The sequence below is a fragment of the Dermacentor silvarum genome, chromosome 1, assembly GCF_013339745.2.
Source record: "Dermacentor silvarum isolate Dsil-2018 chromosome 1, BIME_Dsil_1.4, whole genome shotgun sequence".
In the NCBI taxonomy this organism is placed as follows: Eukaryota; Metazoa; Arthropoda; class Arachnida; order Ixodida; family Ixodidae; genus Dermacentor; species Dermacentor silvarum.
This window is the reverse complement of record NC_051154.1, coordinates 85,650,459-85,668,500: the sequence shown is the minus strand read 5'-3', so window position 1 is coordinate 85,668,500 and position 18,042 is coordinate 85,650,459. Positions and strand designations below refer to the sequence as shown.

The 18,042-nt window shown below is 44.6% G+C and overlaps 1 protein-coding gene across 1 annotated transcript in view; it reads right to left on the bottom strand.

The window, feature by feature from the left end:
• The window catches only part of LOC119431774 (RNA cytosine-C(5)-methyltransferase NSUN2-like), a 100,738-nt gene extending 82,791 nt beyond the window's left edge, over positions 1 to 17,947 (bottom strand). The window contains exons 1-6 of the mRNA XM_037699248.2: positions 17,773 to 17,947; positions 17,315 to 17,389; positions 13,579 to 13,673; positions 11,791 to 11,895; positions 10,307 to 10,412; positions 7,467 to 7,538 (exon numbers count right to left, since the gene is read on the bottom strand). Of these exons, the coding sequence (XP_037555176.1) occupies positions 7,467 to 7,538; positions 10,307 to 10,412; positions 11,791 to 11,895; positions 13,579 to 13,673; positions 17,315 to 17,389; positions 17,773 to 17,835 (516 nt within the window). The 5' untranslated portion in view covers positions 17,836 to 17,947. The remainder of the gene's footprint in view (positions 1 to 7,466; positions 7,539 to 10,306; positions 10,413 to 11,790; positions 11,896 to 13,578; positions 13,674 to 17,314; positions 17,390 to 17,772) is intronic.
• Positions 17,948 to 18,042: the final 95 nt, after the last annotated feature.

Genomic DNA, 18,042 nt, shown 5'->3' with positions numbered 1-18,042 from the left:
GGCTGTATTTTTCGAGCAGCTGCACAATGTTCTTCTCGGTCCACGCCACTGCAGCTTCGCGGTCCACAGATAGCGATTCCCCGCTGACAGCCCTGCCGACGATGTCGTGGCGCTCCTTGAAGTGCTGCAGCCAGCCGTCACTCGCCACAAAATCATCGTGCCCCATGATGCACGCGAAGTTCCTTGCCTTCTGCTGCAGAAGTGCCCCGCTCACAGGAGTGCCGCTTGCTCTGATTTTTAAAAACCAGTTGAACACCGCCTTCTCGACAGCTTCGAAGGCGGGGGCTCGCAGCTTCATTCGGTTGCCTTTGACGCCACGTGCAACAGCGCCGGTAATAGCTTCTCTCTTGCTTAAGATCGTCGACAGCGTGCTCAACGATACGCCGAAATCTTCGGCCACTTTTTTTTTCTTGACGCCTAATTCAACGGCTTTCAGCATTGCCGACTTCTGCTCGATTGTTATAGTTTTGCGCTTACGTTTGCCGTTGTCCATCTCGTGTCCATCTCGTGTCGGAGGAGGAGGTCAGATGCGCGGGTGGGTCAATGAGTTCCACAGGAGAGGGGAGGCCGGCTAACGCGCACGCTCGCGCGAGTTGCTGCGCGGGCGAGTCCATTAGTTGCTGAGGAAAGGGGAGGCAGGGAGACGCGCACCCACGCGCGTGTTGGCAGGCGGCTCCTGGGGAGCGCAAAGCACGAGTTTTGAATTACCGCAGCCGTGATGGGACGTAAACCGTCGCGCGCTATAAGATATTGAATTCACGTATACCAAAATGATCAGTAAATGCTCGTTGTGGACAAAGAATGGTTCGTTATATCCATTGTGAGGAAATTTTCGCTTCGTTAAAACGAGGTTTTAAATACATGGGCGTCTATGGAAATTTCAAGGGGAATTACAATTGCTTCGTTATATCCATTAGTTCGTTATATCCCGCTTCGTTATAACGCGGTTCTACTGTAGTTTTAATTGTGTTTCGATGATACGAATTTCGGCTAATACGAATTTTTTTCGTGACCCCGTGAGATTCGTATCATCGAGATTCCACTGTAAATTACCAAGCATGGTGTCATGCACGCACAGCTAAACATGACCACATCTCGCTCGATGACCGCGGAAACTCGGTGTCAACACGCTGGAATGAGAAGGCGCGGCAATAGCAGCGAGTGAATTGACCTCTGTGCCATCTCTCGCTTCAACGCGAACGAAACGTCGAAAGCACAGCACACACGACTCTACCGGCACTAGTTGCACTTTGCCCGCATCGCAGATCGCTTTGAAGATGAGGCCCGCGCGGGCGCGCACTTTGTGCACGGTGCAGGTTGCTTTCAAGATACTGCGACCGCGCCGCGGCCGCTGTTGTCAACATGATGCAAACGTCTTGTCGTTTGGGGAAAATGACAACCCGCTAGACACACCGACTCCGGCGACTGCTTCGAAAGTAATGGATCCTTTTAACCTCATCTTAAAGGTACTAGAGCCCACGACAATGACATTGCGATGGCTCTTTTAACCATGGAGGAAGGAAAAAAAAAACTTTTAACGGACTCTGAGACTCGCGTAACGCCTTTGCTTGCCGTGAAGTGCGACTTCTGGAAATAAAACTTCCAGTAAGCGCAAGCTTGCCAAGTTTGCCGACTTTGTGATAAATATGCAGTGAAATTGTGATAATTTAAACCGCTTCATTGTGACGGTGCATGTGCCGCAAAATGGGTGTTTCGCGATCGACCGGGCACGCACGTTGAGCTAGGCGTCGGCCGCAATGTACGAAAAATGCTGTAACAGCGGCGCGAAATGCATTCTCTCGGGAAGTTGACACTTTATTGACCGCCGTCAGTACGTCTCAACCTTTGCCCCCATGCCATCGCGAAGATTTCCTGGACGATGGTTTTAGTTTCGTTTGCAGTTTTGCCATTTAGATACATGCCAAGTTTGGAAAAGCTAAATCTGGGAGATCTTCCGACCGGGGAGGGGGGGTCAGTCGGTTACGCAACAACCCCCCCCCCGATGTCAATATTTTCAAGTACTCCCAGCCGAACATCTTTACACGTTTATTTACACATATACAAATGACCACATGAACATCAAGGTCTCACTTTTGCAAGCATTTTGTTGTTGCTAATTTTGCCTTCAAGAATAATTTACAATTTAATTAAATTCTCGGGTTTTACATCCCACAACCACCATCTGATTGTGAGGCACGCCGTAGTGGGGAACACCGGCTTAATTTCGACCACCTGGGGTTCTTTAACATGCACCCAATGACGGCACACGGGCGTTTTTGCATTTCGCCCCCAATTAAATGTAGCCGCCACGGCCGAGATTTGATCCCGCGAACTCATGCTTAGCAGTGCAATGCCAACGCCACTAAGCAACCACGGCGGGTGTTGAAGAATTTCTCAGATAATGATTTATTGTAAGAAATTCCATTTCTTTCACATTTTGCGAAGTTGACGTTTCCCAGCATCTTGTACGAGCGGCACTGCGTCCTCGTATTTTTCACGGTAATAAATTGCCACTCGCACTCTGCATTGCTCTGTGGTATCAACAAATTACCCAACGTCACTTCGGCTGAGCACTACATTCAAAATACTTGAAGATCTTTTTTGCGCTAGCGCTTCTTGCTTTTAAACCTATGACTGACCGTAGGCCTATGCAATGCCAGAGCAGCTGACGCCAAGGAGAACGATGGAGAGTCTAGTGTTGCTAGTTGCGGAAGGCGGCTTTCGCTGGCTAGCTTAATGAGACTAGGACCACTAGGGCACCCAACAACCCCGTCAGCGTAAGAAGCGGCTCTGCAGTTAACGAAATAGCACATGTATAGATTTTCCTTACTACTTTCTTAACAATGTTTTGCATGATGAACTTCCAACTGGATTATTTATTTTATTTTCATTTATGATGCAAATAATGGATTAGATTGGGTTGGATTTTTTTTGTCAATGTGGCCTGACAAAGCGCTGGACGCAGGAACGGGACACAACACACACACACACACTGTTCTTCCAATTCCTTCATTGTCACTTTGGCACCAATTCAAGGAACAGCTTGTTCATGTTCTCACTTCAGCGGCTGTAGCTCGCCAACTAACGGTCAGAGCGAAATGCGGCAAATTCCAGTTTGTTGTCTAAACCTGCCACTACATGCGCTCAGTAGCCACAGTGCACTCCCTCTGCCAATTGGCGCGCTTTTCAAAAGTTCGGTTTCATTTTGAACACACCTCGTATGTCACATGACATTTGGAGGAGCACACGGCGAGGAGGAGAGACCAGTCAACGAGGAGAGTAGCGAAGGAAAGAGCGAAACGAGTGAGGGCCGTGTTTCCATCATCAAACGCGTGTAACTTCGCTATTACGGCACCATTGCGAAAAATTCTCGCGGCTACATGTTCGTTGTAGACTCGTGCACAACTGCAACACCACAACTAAATTTCGACCTCTAGGTGGTTTAGGGGTCCTTTAAAAGAAAGCGAGTTGCGCACAAAACTTCTTCCTTGTCGTCTGTTCCTGCTCTAATCCAACAAATGACTTTAGCTACCCATCATTCAGTGTTGGCCGAAGGCATTTAGCCAATAACTCCGGAATCAAAACTGAAACTCGGCAAGAAAAAGTACTTTTTTGGTTAGTTGGCTCCAGGCGGCACTAGTCCATATAGGCATTAAACACTCTTTTGGAGCAGTTATGGCCACGAATCCCACTAAATGAAGCTTGTGATTTCCACCTGGTGCTAGGGTTAAATGTTCGATAACAGAAGCCTTTTCCAGTTTCTGCACAGCTGTGCACACCGAATTAACAGCACAAGGTTGTATCTAAGGCCACGACAGTATCCGTGAACAAGGCAATCGCTTGTGCCAGTCATCTGCCTCTTGGCTTTAAACGTAAGCAATATTGGGACCGGAGACATGTCAGACGGGCTCAGCAGTTCCAATGTCTCGATGCCATTACTGGAGGACACATATTCACAATAGCTGACATGGGCTCCTATTTGTGCCTTAGCAAGCTCAACAACGACACTACCCGACAGACGATGCTGCATTAGTGATGCATCGCCGCAGTTTTTGGACGTAATAACAAGGAAAAGAAAGGTAACAAATAGACAGCTAATACATATAACTTTATGAAAACTAAACGGTGCCAGAATTTTAGAGCATAAGAGCCAGGAAAATGGTACTCAACGGTACTTGTTTGTTGGTTAAGGAGTACACTGATCTAAATGAACCAAACTCCACCTGGGAAATCTGGAGAAGTTTTTCTGTGGTAAAACAGCCCAAATATGATAACATACTTTGAAATCAATAACATTACACTAGCGAACTGCCAATGAAGTTGGGGCATAAAATTCAAAAGAGGGAAGCTCGGCCTTCATTTCTTATGGTACAGTAGAACCTGGCTGATACGTTTTTCACGGGACTGTAAAAAAAACAAAAAAAAAAAACGTAAGAGCCAGGAAACGTGAGCCAAGAAACAGGAAAAATTAAGAAATGAGAGTAGTGGTGAACTGCACACAATTTTGTCCGAATTCTTACGTTTAAAAAAAAGTCGCAGTTTCACCCGAAAGCCGAAAGCATCAATTGCGATAGCAAATTAGTAGACAGCTATACAAAGTAAGGATAGTAGTTTTATCGTCCGTATAAATTTGTAAATCTTTGCTTACTAACTGAATTAACAAGCATGGTGTCAGCGCACACAGGCAAATATGAATACATCAGACTCGATGAGAGCGGACACGCAGTGTCAAACACTTCAACGCAAACTGAGCGCCGAGAACACACAGCACACACATAGCTACGAGCTGCCGACGCACCTACACTGCCTAGACTCTGCCCTCAACGCAGATCGCTTTCAAGATACGGCCCACGCGACCGCATGCAGTACGCAGTTGATGCCAGAGTACAATGCTGCGTGGGCGCACACTTTTTCCACGTCGCCAGGGTTCTCCCCACGGTGGGCGGCGGTGGTTTTGCCGCCCACCTCTCGGGCTTCACATTTGCTGTACTTGGGGACAACTTTCTGTGCCTATGCAGTGGAAGCTACGAGCGCGAGGGGCTGGCTTCCTCAAGCGCGCTGTTACGGACAAGCATGGACGCCGGCGGGAAGTAGCCGCACACGCTCACAAGCCAGAAACAAAGGCGGGGAAGCTGGCAGTAAACGCGGACGATTGCGGTACTATACCTCGAAAAGTGCGACCGTGTGGCACACCCGAGAGCACGGAAGTCACATTTCTCCGTGTGCATAGCTGGTACGGCCGCCGAAAGAAACGCAAAAGAAAGAAGAGGTGCGCGCAGAAAGAAGGGCAAAATCCGATGCGTCACTGCCTCCACAATAGAATTAAAAAAAAAAAAGAACAGAGAAAGAAGAAGAAAAAAAAAGTCACAGTTTTGCCTGAAAGCATCGATTGCGATAGAAAATTAGTGTACAGCTGTACAAAGTAAGTAAGGATAGTTGTTTTATCGGCCGTGTTAACTCGTAAACATAGGCATACTAACTAAATTAACAAGTATGGTGTCACGCGCACACAAGCAAACATGAACGCATCTCACTCGATGACCGCGGAAACTCGCTGTCAAAACACTGTAGCGAGTAAGCGCGGCAGCAGCAGCGAGCGAATTAACCTCCGTCCCGCCGCTCGCATCAACGCAAACTAAGCCGCGAAAACACAGCACAAGGAGGAAGGACTCTGACCCCGCCGCAGATGGCTATCAAGGTAGAGCAGCCGGGGCGGGAGCGCGCGGCGTAACTGTCCTACACCAAGCCGGGAGTGCGCGGCGTAGTACGTGGCCTCCCCCCTCCGTAATCTCGCGCCCCCCCGAGCCTTGTGGCCCGGCGGGCACATGCGGTCGCTAGGCCGGCGCGGAGTAAACCCCCTGCCTCCCCCCACCTTCCTCCGGAGCATTAAAGACGGAGAGCTTCCTTATCGCTCCCCACCCTTGCATGCGCGAGATAGAGCCGCAATCGTCGGTTCACCCTTGCCTGCTTTCACTCGCACATAGAGCCTAAGGCGCACGGCGGCGACGGCAGAAATACGCCTGGAGTGTCCATATATAATTGCTATCACAGTAGTAATAAAGAAGAGGAAGTCCCCTCTCGGTGCTTTTTTTTTTTTCTCCGGCGCTCTCAACCAATCAGATAAGGCGGGAACTTGAGTTTTCAACAATATGGCAGATTTCAACCAATCTCCAGAATAGCACCCCCATAAGCTGTATTAGAAGACAAAGATAATGTTCAATAGCCTGGCAAGGGAACAAGAATTTAGGATCGCCAGTCAGCCTCTAGAGTCTGTAAAGGAGTACGTTTATCTCGGTCAATTACTCACAGGGGACCCTGATCACGAGAAAGAAATTTACAGAAGAATAAAATTGGGTTGGAGTGCATACGGCAGGCATTACCAAATCCTGACTGGGAGCTTACCACTGTCATTGAAAAGAAAAGTGTACAATCATTGCATTCTACCGGTGTTAACATATGGGGCAGAAACTTGGAGGTTAACAAAGAAGCTCGAGAACAAGTTAAGGACCGCACAAAGAGCGATGGAACGAAAAATCTTAGGACTAACGTTAAGAGACAGGAAGAGAGCGGTGTGGATCAGAGAACAAACGGGGATAGCCGACATTCTAGTTGACATTAAGCGGAAGAAATGGAGCTGGGCAGGCCATGTCATGCGTAGGATGGATAACTGGTGGACCATTAGGGTTACAGAATGGATACCAAGAGAAGGGAAGCGCAGTCGAGGTCGGCAGAAAACCAGATGGGATGATGAAGTTAGGAAATTTGCAGGTGCAAGTTGGAATACGCTAGCACAAGACAGGGGTAATTGGAGATCGCAGGGAGAGGCCTTCGTCCTGCAGTGGACATAAAAATATAGGCTGATGATGATGATGATGAAGCTGTATTTGCAGAAATAAAGTCTCTTGCATTGTTGCGTAGCGTGATTGCGCTCGAACGTCTGTTGTGTTGTCATTATTGTGTGCCTGTGCCCCCCTCCTGTCCTCAAATGTCCACCTCTCCAAATTTTCTGGGGAGAACCCTGCACATCGCAGATCGCTTTCAAGATACGGGGCCTACAGTTCACAACACGTGATGTGGGAACGGTCCCACAGTTGCGACACAACAGCGGGGTTACCAATGCATTGGGTCCTATGGGAGCTATGCCGAGACGGGCCGAAAACGACCTAACAGCCGGTAAAAACGCAGCACCTGAGAATGTAACAGCGGGGCTCTGCTGTAGTAATCAATGTTCTTGCCCCAGAAGAATGAAAATACTTCTTAAAGAATACTTCATCAGTTTACATTGATCTTAGTGTTTTTCTTCAGTGCCCCTTAAGTGCACCTAAATCGAATTAGGCAAGTGTAAATTTATGCACTTTTCTCCATCAGAATGCGGCTGGTAAAATGAGAATCAATCCCGTGACCTTGTGTTCAGCAGCAGAATGCAAGTCACTGAGCTACAACACATGGTGAAAAAGAAGACAAACCTTGTGGTGGGGCTGGATGTCAAGCAGAAGAGGCGGAATCATGCTTACTGCTTCTTGTCGTGTAATGTTACCCTGTTGGAAAAAGAAAACTTTAAATAAAATCTTCCACATGCTGCGAATATGCTCCACAAGAAATGTACTAAAGTGTACAACAGTCTATGCTAAAACCAATCTGTTACTTTTGTGCACTATCTTTAAAAGAGCACTGAAAAATTTTTTTGTAGAGGATATCTTGCCTCTGGAATAACAAGTCTTTTTATCCGCAATTTCTTTTTTTTTTTTTTTGGGGGGGGGGGGGGGGGGGGGACGATGACTCTAGTATGCATTTGAAGATCACATATGGTTAACTTTAGTTTTAACCTAGGCGTTTAACTATAGAAACGTTAACTCATAAAGCATCAGTCGTTTTTAAAACGAGCAACAAAGTATACCCCTACCCAGTGACTTCTCTAGAAGACAACCATGGGACAAGCTGAAGAGTGAGGGCTTTAAATGTATATAGTTGGCCCACAACACTCACACGCCCCAGACTTCCTTCAGAAAGGTTAAAATCAGACTTGTGCATGTTACAGAAAAAAGTAACCAATTACAATTACTTCATTCAAAAATGGAATTGATGATTACAGTGTCCAATTACAGCCCTGCAAAATTAATAAAGCAATTATTAAAATGCAATAGATTACTTTTACATTACTTTCCTCCCACCCTTTATTAATAATGCACAAATCCCGTAAATACAGCGAGCTGGCCTGGCTCTCTTAGGAAGTCCTCTGCAGTAAATAACACATTGCTCAGCTTCACTAACTATCACTTTCCAACATTTCCGTCGGTTACCTTCTCTCGTTTTCTTGTGAGGACATCAGCAGCGACACTGAAAACTTGCACTACATGGGTGCTGCAGTGAAGGTCGGTGCTGCAACGTGCGAACACCTTGCGCACAAGATTGTGGCTACTCAATGCCCATATGCTTGCGCAGCGGTTCATTGTTTTTGGGGCTCGGACAAGGCACTCCAAGTAGGGCCAATGAAAAGCTAAAAAATCATTCATAGGTGAGTTTATGGCACCAACATCCGAAGTGGATATCACTATGGAGCCACAGTAGCATCGATTCATTTGTCACCTAACATCTGGTGGAGTATTAAGATGACGGAACAAATACTGTGCACCTGAGTTTGTCGGTCTGAACATGTGCATCTGCGAGGTTGGTGCATGGCACAACTGCAGGCTTTCTACTGTACACAGTTTCAGCAAAATTCAAGTGCTCGAAGCTGCGTCACCTGTTACAGCTTGTCTTACCAATAAATAAACTGGTTACATGTAATAGGTTACTGAAAAATATAATTGAATTGCAGTTACCATTAGTGAGTAAAAAAAAGTAATCAATCAATCACAACACTACCAAAAATATAATTGATTACAAGTAATTATTGACATATAATTTGTTACAAGTCTGCTAACACTGCTAAAGTTGCTGCAATTCTTTTGCTGAGCAATCAGCATCATGTTTTAACCCTTTGAAGGTTTTTGCCGTATCTGTACGGTGGCGGTTTTCTGTCCCGCAAGGTCTTTGCCGTACGGGTACGGTTTCGATGCTCCGTTTGAAATTTCGCGCCATAATGACGATGCATGCTCACCAGGAGGTGCTGCCACCTTCTTGCGGAGATAAACAGAACTGATTTCTAGTTTCAGCGCGTGCGTCACGCAGACTGAGGCAACACCCCTTTCGCGGTTTCGGTTTCGCCGCGTGATCGCAACGGAGGCGCGCGAAACGTGATTTTTGTCTTTGTCGGCACTCCCTTGAAGGGGCGGGGGAAGTTGATTTCTACCTTTATTGGCGCTGCTCTTAGCTTGTTTATCACCGTCGCTCACGAGGTATTCTCGCTCTCTGCAGCAACGCGCTTTCGGTTCCGCTGCGTGATCGCAACGGAGACGTGCGAAACGTGAATTTTCTCTCTGTTGGCACTGTCTTGCAGTGGCGCTGAAGTTGATTTCTATCTTGATTGGCGCTGTTTTAGCTTGTTTATCAGCGCTGCTCACGAGGTATTCTCGCTCTCTGCGCAACGCGCTTACGCGGTTTCGGTTGCGCCGCGTGATCGCAACGGAGGCGCGCCAAACGTGAGTTTTCTTTGTCGGCACTCTCTTGCAGGGGCGGCGGAAGTTGATTTCTATCTTGATTGGCACTCTCTTAGCTTGTTTATCAGCGCCGCTCACGAGGTATTCTCGCTCTCTGCGGCAACGCGCTTACGCGGTTTCGGTTGCGCCGCGTGATCGCAACGGAGGCGCGCCAAACCTGAGTTTTCTCTCTGTCAGCACTCTCTTGCAGGGGCGGCGGAAGTTGATTTCTATCTTGACTGTCGGCGTTTTTGGTGTGCAGACTGCGATAAGGCACTGTGCGTAGAACCGTGTTTCAAGAAATACCACACTCTGAAATATTATTGAACATTTGGAGTTCTGAGTGATGCCGACATCAAAATACTGTTTCTAATTTTTTTTCACTATTTATTCCCGACTTTATACATTTTGTACATTCAATATCCGCAATAATGTAATTTGACCATCTAGGAAATTTTTTTTTCAAAATAATTCGACCTTCAAAGGGTTAAGAACTGAAATTTAATACCCTGGTGTCCATAGCAATGTAAAATCACACTGCTAAATCGGAAAGGGTAGTACATGGTCTAGCACTCCAGGTGAACTAAAGAAGCAGTATTCATTAACACCAAGATTTGTAGAATTGAGGTTTGGCCATATTATTGAGTCGGTAATTCATGGCCACCCAGTATATGATAGCTGCAAGCAGACAGGAGGAGATGAAATCACGAAAATCTGCTTCCACTTACGGTGTCTGTTTCTGATATCAAGAAACTGTGGAGCCGTGCATATGCCTCCGATTTCCGTATCATGATGCGAGACAAATCAAGTTGCCATGCCAGTTCATTTGGATACCTATTTTTCAGATAGAAAAGCAAATAAATAAAAACACACAGCACAACACAACAGGAACAAACTACTACGCATCTTCTACACATGGCAGGTTTATGTATTCACTTCCTTAGTGGATCAACAGTGTGTGCAAGGCACTGTGCAGCCGATGCAGATAAACTTCAACAAAGTCAAAAACTCCAGAGACATTCTCCTTCCTGAAATGTTCTCTCAAGCTAGGGTCTTACTGAATCTGCCGCTCCATTAACCCCTACAATGCTAAGGAAGAGCTACGTTCATCCACACGTTGCTGGTAAAAAACGCCCAGGGATGAGCTCAGCTCATCAACAGTACTTTTCATTTTTCTTGAAATGCCATGGACAAGCTAGTTTCCTCTCAGTGGTTTGTGGTGCGACTGGGGTCTTTGAAAAATAATTTGGCCAATTCTGGTCAGAATTTGAGATAACAGTGTGGCATAAACGGGGTTAAGCAACAGCATTCCCTGTTTTTCTTTTCTTTCCCCCTTTTCAGTAAAAAAACATGTTCTCTTCCATCAATGACTATGAAAAGCCACCACTGGCAAGTATGGCCTGATCCCAACTGGTTAGCTATAATGGCATTCTACTACAGTTGCTCTGATCATGTCACTTGTGTCAATCTTCTTCTGCAGCGATTGTACTTCAGTGGGTTTAATAAAAGCCTGGGCAGGCATAAATGGTTATGAAGAATAAATTGTACTACAGGACTCTTGGGTCAGAATGTCAAAAGTGGTGAAAGCACCAGCCAAGGAATCTCTTCACCATGAGGTGAAGATGTTGGTGGCCTGAGTGAGATGCTGTATGTCCCAATCAGAATGTGCCCGAAAGACACAGGCACACCACCTTTATTTTTGTCACTCTTCCGTGGCAGTAGTACCGTGAACCATTTTACTGCTGCTCCAGCTGGAAGCTGGCTGTTTGAACATGTGCTTACACAACTGTTGTTACACAGCTCACCTTCCAGTAATATTTATTCTCCACAAATAAAAAAGTGGAAATTAGCAAAGTATGCTGCTCGTACAAATAAAAGCTGTAACCCTTAATATTCATTTTAAATTAAACTTTTCTGCCCTGATACCATGTGCTTGCACATGCAATTCAGGCCTGAGAGGGAGATGCATATCTTATGCAAGAGAATAGCTTGAGCAGATCAACCATGTTCCCCATGTTGCTGCCACAACAGTGGTTTCCAGAAAATAAGCTCGGTAAACGGTTGTATGCATGTGCAAACCGATGAAGCACAGAAAAGCATGTCAATCATCACCAGCTAAGACAATCCACTCATCCAATCTGTGCTGTAATTTCACTGCCTATATACTGCTAAATTAAGAAGACAACAATTAAAAAAGAACAGTAACACCTACCATGTCAGATTGGATGGTCTCCCAGCCTTTACTTCATCTCCTCCAACATTTAGTAGTTCAGTAAAGTACTGACTTTTGATTACATTCAGCAAGTGTTTAGATTCCCTGGAACAGAGATGTGCACATATGAAACATGAAAACTTTCAAAACATGAATTCTGCACAACACATAGTACTACTAACAAGATTGTTTTAGGGCTGTGTACTTTAGAGACGCACTTCAAAACTGAACTCTGTGGAAGCAAAGGGTTCTATGCATGGATATTTTAGGCTATATTTAAGCCATGTGCAACTCCTCCTCTTTTTTTTCATTGCTACAATGCTATTAGTTTTTGCCCCTCCTCCTACCTTTTGCACTTAACATATGTGATCTTATTTTAATTTTAAAGCGTTAGCTTCTCTTAGCTCGTTGCTCAATTTCATGCTGTTAGCACGTTATGCAGTGAGAGAGGCGCTGGAAGGTGCTTCCATTGGTGGAAACGCATGCGACGCCACGTGTGCTTCCACCAATGAGAAAGCAGTGTTCAGTGATAGTTCAGTTCAGTCTCTGTGTACTTTAGAGACGCACTTCAAAACTGAACTCTGTGGAAGCAAAGGGTTCTATGCATGGATATTTTAGGCTATATTTAAGCCATGTGCAACTCCTCCTCTTTTTTTTCATTGCTACAATGCTACTAGTTTTTGCCCCTCCTCCTACCTTTTGCACTTAACATATGTGATCTTATTTTAATTTTAAAGCGTTAGCTTCTCTTAGCTCGTTGCTCAATTTCATGCTGTTAGCACGTTATGCAGTGAGAGAGGCGCTGGAAGGTGCTTCCATTGGTGGAAACGCATGCGACGCCACGTGCGCTTCCACCTATGAGAAAGCAGTGTTCAGTGATGCGACGCAAAGTTCGCTTCCTTGTAACACCACCAAATGGTGTTGCCCTCCTTGCATCACGAGCGACAAAACCCACCGATTGTGCTTGCAGTACCGTGGAAGTTTTCTTGCATTGCAGTCACACCTCGCCTTTCCCTTCATGAGTCAGTGGTGGCACAGGCGTTTTTTGGCGCGTCGCACATCATGGGCGGCAAAACACACTGATTGTGCCCACAGTATCATAGAAGTTTTGCCATGTCAAAGTCATGTCTCGTCTTTCCCTTATAGCGTGCGCGGGCGTTTGCCGCCATGTCCCATTAAAGTACCGACATGGTGTTTTCAACTATTCAGTTTTTTTTTGCATTGAATGAAGGTTCTAGACCCCTTAACATTGGAAGAATACTGGCAAGGCTCGGAGCACCCTAATTAATTTATTATAACTGCTCTTCTATAGCCAGTTTTAGTTTTGTTTCCAAAAAGGTTACTGTGTTGCAACATTATGATGCAGAACGTAGTCACATAGAATAAGGACATTGCGAGGTTTTGACACTTGCTTCGGCTTGCTCAGTCACCTCCTATGCCGCTACTCATTGTGAGGGCCAATGTAGCAGCATAGCAGTGCGAGCCAAGATAAGAGCATAGTACCTTAAACAAGAATGCTATAGAACATCTTTTACACTGATTTGTCATGGAGGTAGCAATATCTTCAGACCACCTAGCGATTCAGAAAGCTCGAGATCAATGCCTAGCCTTTATCACAGCTAGCGCTTAAACATTAACTTAAACAGTGATTCAACTGCAGAACAAAGCAACACTAGGCAACTTGGCAAGGAGAGATGTCATTTCCTCGTGGTGACGAAAACAGTTCGACATTTTAGAAGATTTAACATGCTTGCAAAACACTGTAAAACAGTGAAAATGACTGCTTACGGAAGAAAGCCTGTAATTCTGAATGCAACAGGCAATCCACGACGTAGAGCAGCCATGAAGTCATCCCATTCTTTTTCTGGAACTATATCCTGTGCCTGGTTAGGGTGAGAAAAAGTGCAGAACTGGAGCGCATTCAGAGCAACAGCATAAATGCATGTACACTCACTCATGCGAGTCACATGTTATGAACTGAAAACATAACAGAGCCCAAAAACTGTGCTCTACCGAACTATAGCCAAGCAAATATAAACCCTTGTTTTCTCACTATAAAAAATGGTGTCAGCATGAATATAATCCGTAGGCCACTTCGCCATGTTAATCACTTTTACCGGACTTAGTGACACAAAGTGGCTCTTGCTTATAATTTTTGCTTTTAGATTAGATTTTTTGAAATATGAAGGTGTGCTTTACATGGAACTTTGGGGGGGCCTGGGTCTACAGCATGGCCACAAACCTCCACCATGACAGATCAGTTCTGCGGAAGCCCTCAAGGTGGAGGAAGGTTCATGAAAAGCGAAATTACCATCCATTCGACTGTAGCACGAAGATATAAAGGAAACCCATATGAGTTTCGCAGAAAGAAACCCTCGTAATTGAATAAAAATTCACCCTGGTCCAAGAATCGAACCTCGGACCAATGCCTTCCCAGGCCAGTTGCTCTTCCATTTGAGCTAACACTGAGGTTAGCAGATCGCAGAGTGAGGCTAAAGTAATCAACAACTTGAAGCACAGGGTCACTGAATATGGCAAATCAGTTCTACAGAAGCCCGCAAAGTAAGGGAAGGTTCATGAAAAGGAAAAATAATTATTGTCATCCACTCGACTGTAGCATGAAGCTACAAAGAAAACACAGACAGAAGAATGACAATTAAGGGAACCATTCTTTATGTAGAAATTTTCCAGATAACTTCGGAAATGCGTGCATTATGTGCTGCCATAACTGCTAACTTGGGAGTAAGAGTACGCATTCGACGGCCGCATGAGTTATGAGAACACACTATGCTGCAAGTGGCCCTAAACTTTAGGCATTAAGTGGTTTGCACCCGTATGGCACGGGTTATTGCACAGGAAGGTGGACATATTATACTATGATAAGTACCATGACATAAGCACTACGATATAACATATTGTACTACTGTATACTATAAGGCTATCCAGTAATTGGGCACTGTGCAAAAAGCACAGTTTCAGAACACATAGATTATAATGCTTTTGCCAATTTTGCCTGCTTCAGGAACTTGTCTGTATAAACTTGCTCAAAGCAAGTAGCCCTCTGGAGTCCTTTCATCATTAGGAGACTTTCAATGGAAGGTTCAAAAACCACTAGCAAAACTTTTTTGCAAACAGTATCTTTCGTAAAACTTGATGCAACATTCACGAAATTGTAAAATGGGCCCAAATTCGTAAACATTATGAAAAACTTGGGAGAGTTGGCAGGTATGCCCAGGCAGTCATTCTGCCACTGCTAATCGAATTTCTAGGTGTGGTTGCCATTTCTTTATTGGTACTGACACCAGAAACCAATGTGTTGAAGCAAGAACCATTTAGGATAATTTTGTGGATTTTAAAGGAATACAAAAATCTCCAGGACTGTCAAGGCGTTGAGAATGACATTTTTGAATTCAAAGATATACAAAAGCTTCAAGGTCCTGTACCAGGTAGACTCATGATGCAACTCTGAACACACTTATGGTTCTGACTGGCGCTGGCTAACACACTAGGGCTAGATCTAGTAAACATAAATAACCAAGTTAGTGAACGAATTGATGGCCGTCGCCGTAGCACAATTGGTAGTGCAACGCACGGGTAATGTGGAGGTTGCGGGTTCGGCTCCCGCCGGCGACAAGTTATCTTTTTGTCCCCTTTCATTTCCCTTTTCTTCACTATTTTCTACATTCCAATTTCAACCACACCTAATTTCCCCGATGCTTCCCTTGGCTTCATGTGGTTATGATTAACAAAATCGAGCCCCTCGGTTACCCTTCTTTCGTTTATTCACTGCAAGGGTCTCCAATCTGGCAGCCTTGATGTCATAAGTAGCATGCGAGGGTTTCTTAGCCACGTGCCTGCTCTCCCAAGATCACATGTTACATGACGCCATCGGGCTAAAAAGGATGTTCCACTTCCGCCCACCATGGTTCTGAGTGGCGCTGGCTAACACACCTAGGGCTAGATCTAGTGAACATAAATACCTGAGTTAGTGGACGAATTGATGGCTGTCGCGGTAGCACAATTGGAAGTGCAACGCACGCGTAATGTGGAGGTTGCAGGTTCGGCTCCCGCCGGCGACAAGTTATCTTTTCGTCCACTATCCCCCCCCATTTCCCTTTTCTTCATTCTTTTCTACATTCCAATTTCAACCACACCTAATTTCCCCTATGCTTTCCTTGGCTTCATTGTATTTTGGCTTTATGTGGTTAAGGCTATGATGCCACTCTTGAAATAGAAATTTCCTTCAGATAATTACGTTTTTCATTGGAAGTTTTAGCATCAAGTTTTCATAACTTTGACTGGCTTACATGAGTGATGTGTCAATTTACCATTATTTCTTCCTCACATCAATAATATATTTTTGAAAGCACAATATTCTGATATAAATTAGTTTTAAATTCCCACAAGGGGCACCACAACAACCCGATGTGTTTGCATTTAGTTTGCCAAGTACCGACATTCAAGGAGCAATGCATTGCTTTTGCCACCATGCAGTGTCCATCAACTGGGCAAGCAAAATCACTTTTGTGTGACTAGCAGCCTGATAGCACAGTTTAGGGTTCAAAAGTGGCCAAAGCAATGGCTTGCATGCCGCAAATAATAACACAACCACACGGACAAGGAAGTCTCAGCTAGTGCATCAACGCTTGGAAATATGAAGTGTGACAAAACAAGAAAAATGCCCAAGGTCCGATTGCTTTTTCTGTTACACCTAACAATGGTTAAGTTCCACTCAATTAAGAATTTTCTCTTAAAACTTTCCACATTGTTTCCACGGCGTTTGTGTTGTCTGCTTCTCTGGCGTCTGTGTCTGCACGCCTTACCTTCTTTTACGATGCTTCCACGTTGATTTGTTAGACATTAAGGCGTGCAATGAATCAGGATTACCGAAATGCACTGAAGACGTTTTTTTATATTATGGCCTGTTATTTAAAAACATAGCCTTGCAAAAAGCCAGTTTTTGTGTGTGTTTGGTCTTTCAAGGTTAATTTCCCAAACACTCATCAAATACTTTTCATTCTAGTCCATTGCACAGTACATTGGTAGGCCTATATAAATACCAAAGCATTATGGGATACAGTGATTTATTTGTAAGTTATGACTGTTGGCGTGAGGAATAAAGATACCACTTTTGAAAGGAAAACATTGACTTCAATTTTTTTCTCACTGCAACTGTTGTGTTGTGTAGATAACATTAACATGGTATTCCTAACAAGGGTCACTTTTTACAGTAACAAAAACTTTATTTCCTATAGCAAAAATTTTCGTCTGCAGAGTGGCATTATAACTTAAGATGAATCTATTTGGCGAGATGAATACTGTGAATGAATATAACCTCATCAAATGGAAGTTAACGTTCATGCTTCACAATACATATGCGAGATAGTACACACAGTGGACAGCGTGATTATAAATGGCACTCAGTGCCAACACACACACTGGGCCATGTGTAAGTTGACACTAAATCCAAAAGTCTGATATTAATAAAAAAAAAAGCAAAAACATGATAGAAAAGAAAGCTTACCTTGTAGTACTTCTCGAAGGCTTCGTTGCTCCTGTTAATCTCGGTGTACAAAGGAGGCCCGCCATTCTCGTGAACCTTTTCGTGAAAAACAATTTACTGACGTTAACCAATAAGCTAGCACAATGAAATAATTTATGAAATAATGCGCGCTCTTAGATAACGCAACTAAGGACTACGCATTTCAATCGGCGATCATATAAACAATCTGTTTCGCTCATACCACTTACTGAAAGACACTTGAAAGAGAACACGATTAAGTTAGCCCAGCTTGTCGCGCATATTTGGCTGCACCGTTTAATCAGTTGACAGCGTCAGATAGCATTACAACTGCAAGATGCAATTAATAAAGAAATATTTCCGCGCTCTCTACGCACAGCACCTTCAGTAATCAAAATGAGGTCGAGTTAACAGCTACAACATCAAAAGTTTCCACGCAATCGAGGAAAATTTGAGCGCACCTTTTGAGGTTTTTCTGCTCTGGGTGCTTTCCCTTGCCTTTTCCTTTGCCGCTTTCTGCCCATAACAAAAAAGAGTAACTATTCCGTTTGACAGGTTCCCACCAAATCGACGGCTGCTAGCGATACACAGACACACGTGAACCCGTGAATTTTCCCTCCTGGATATGGATAGACGTCGTATTGTCTTAGTTTGGCTTCTTTGCATACGACGTGCATTCGTATAAAAACAATTGCAACAAATTACTTTTTACATAAAATTTTAATATTTTA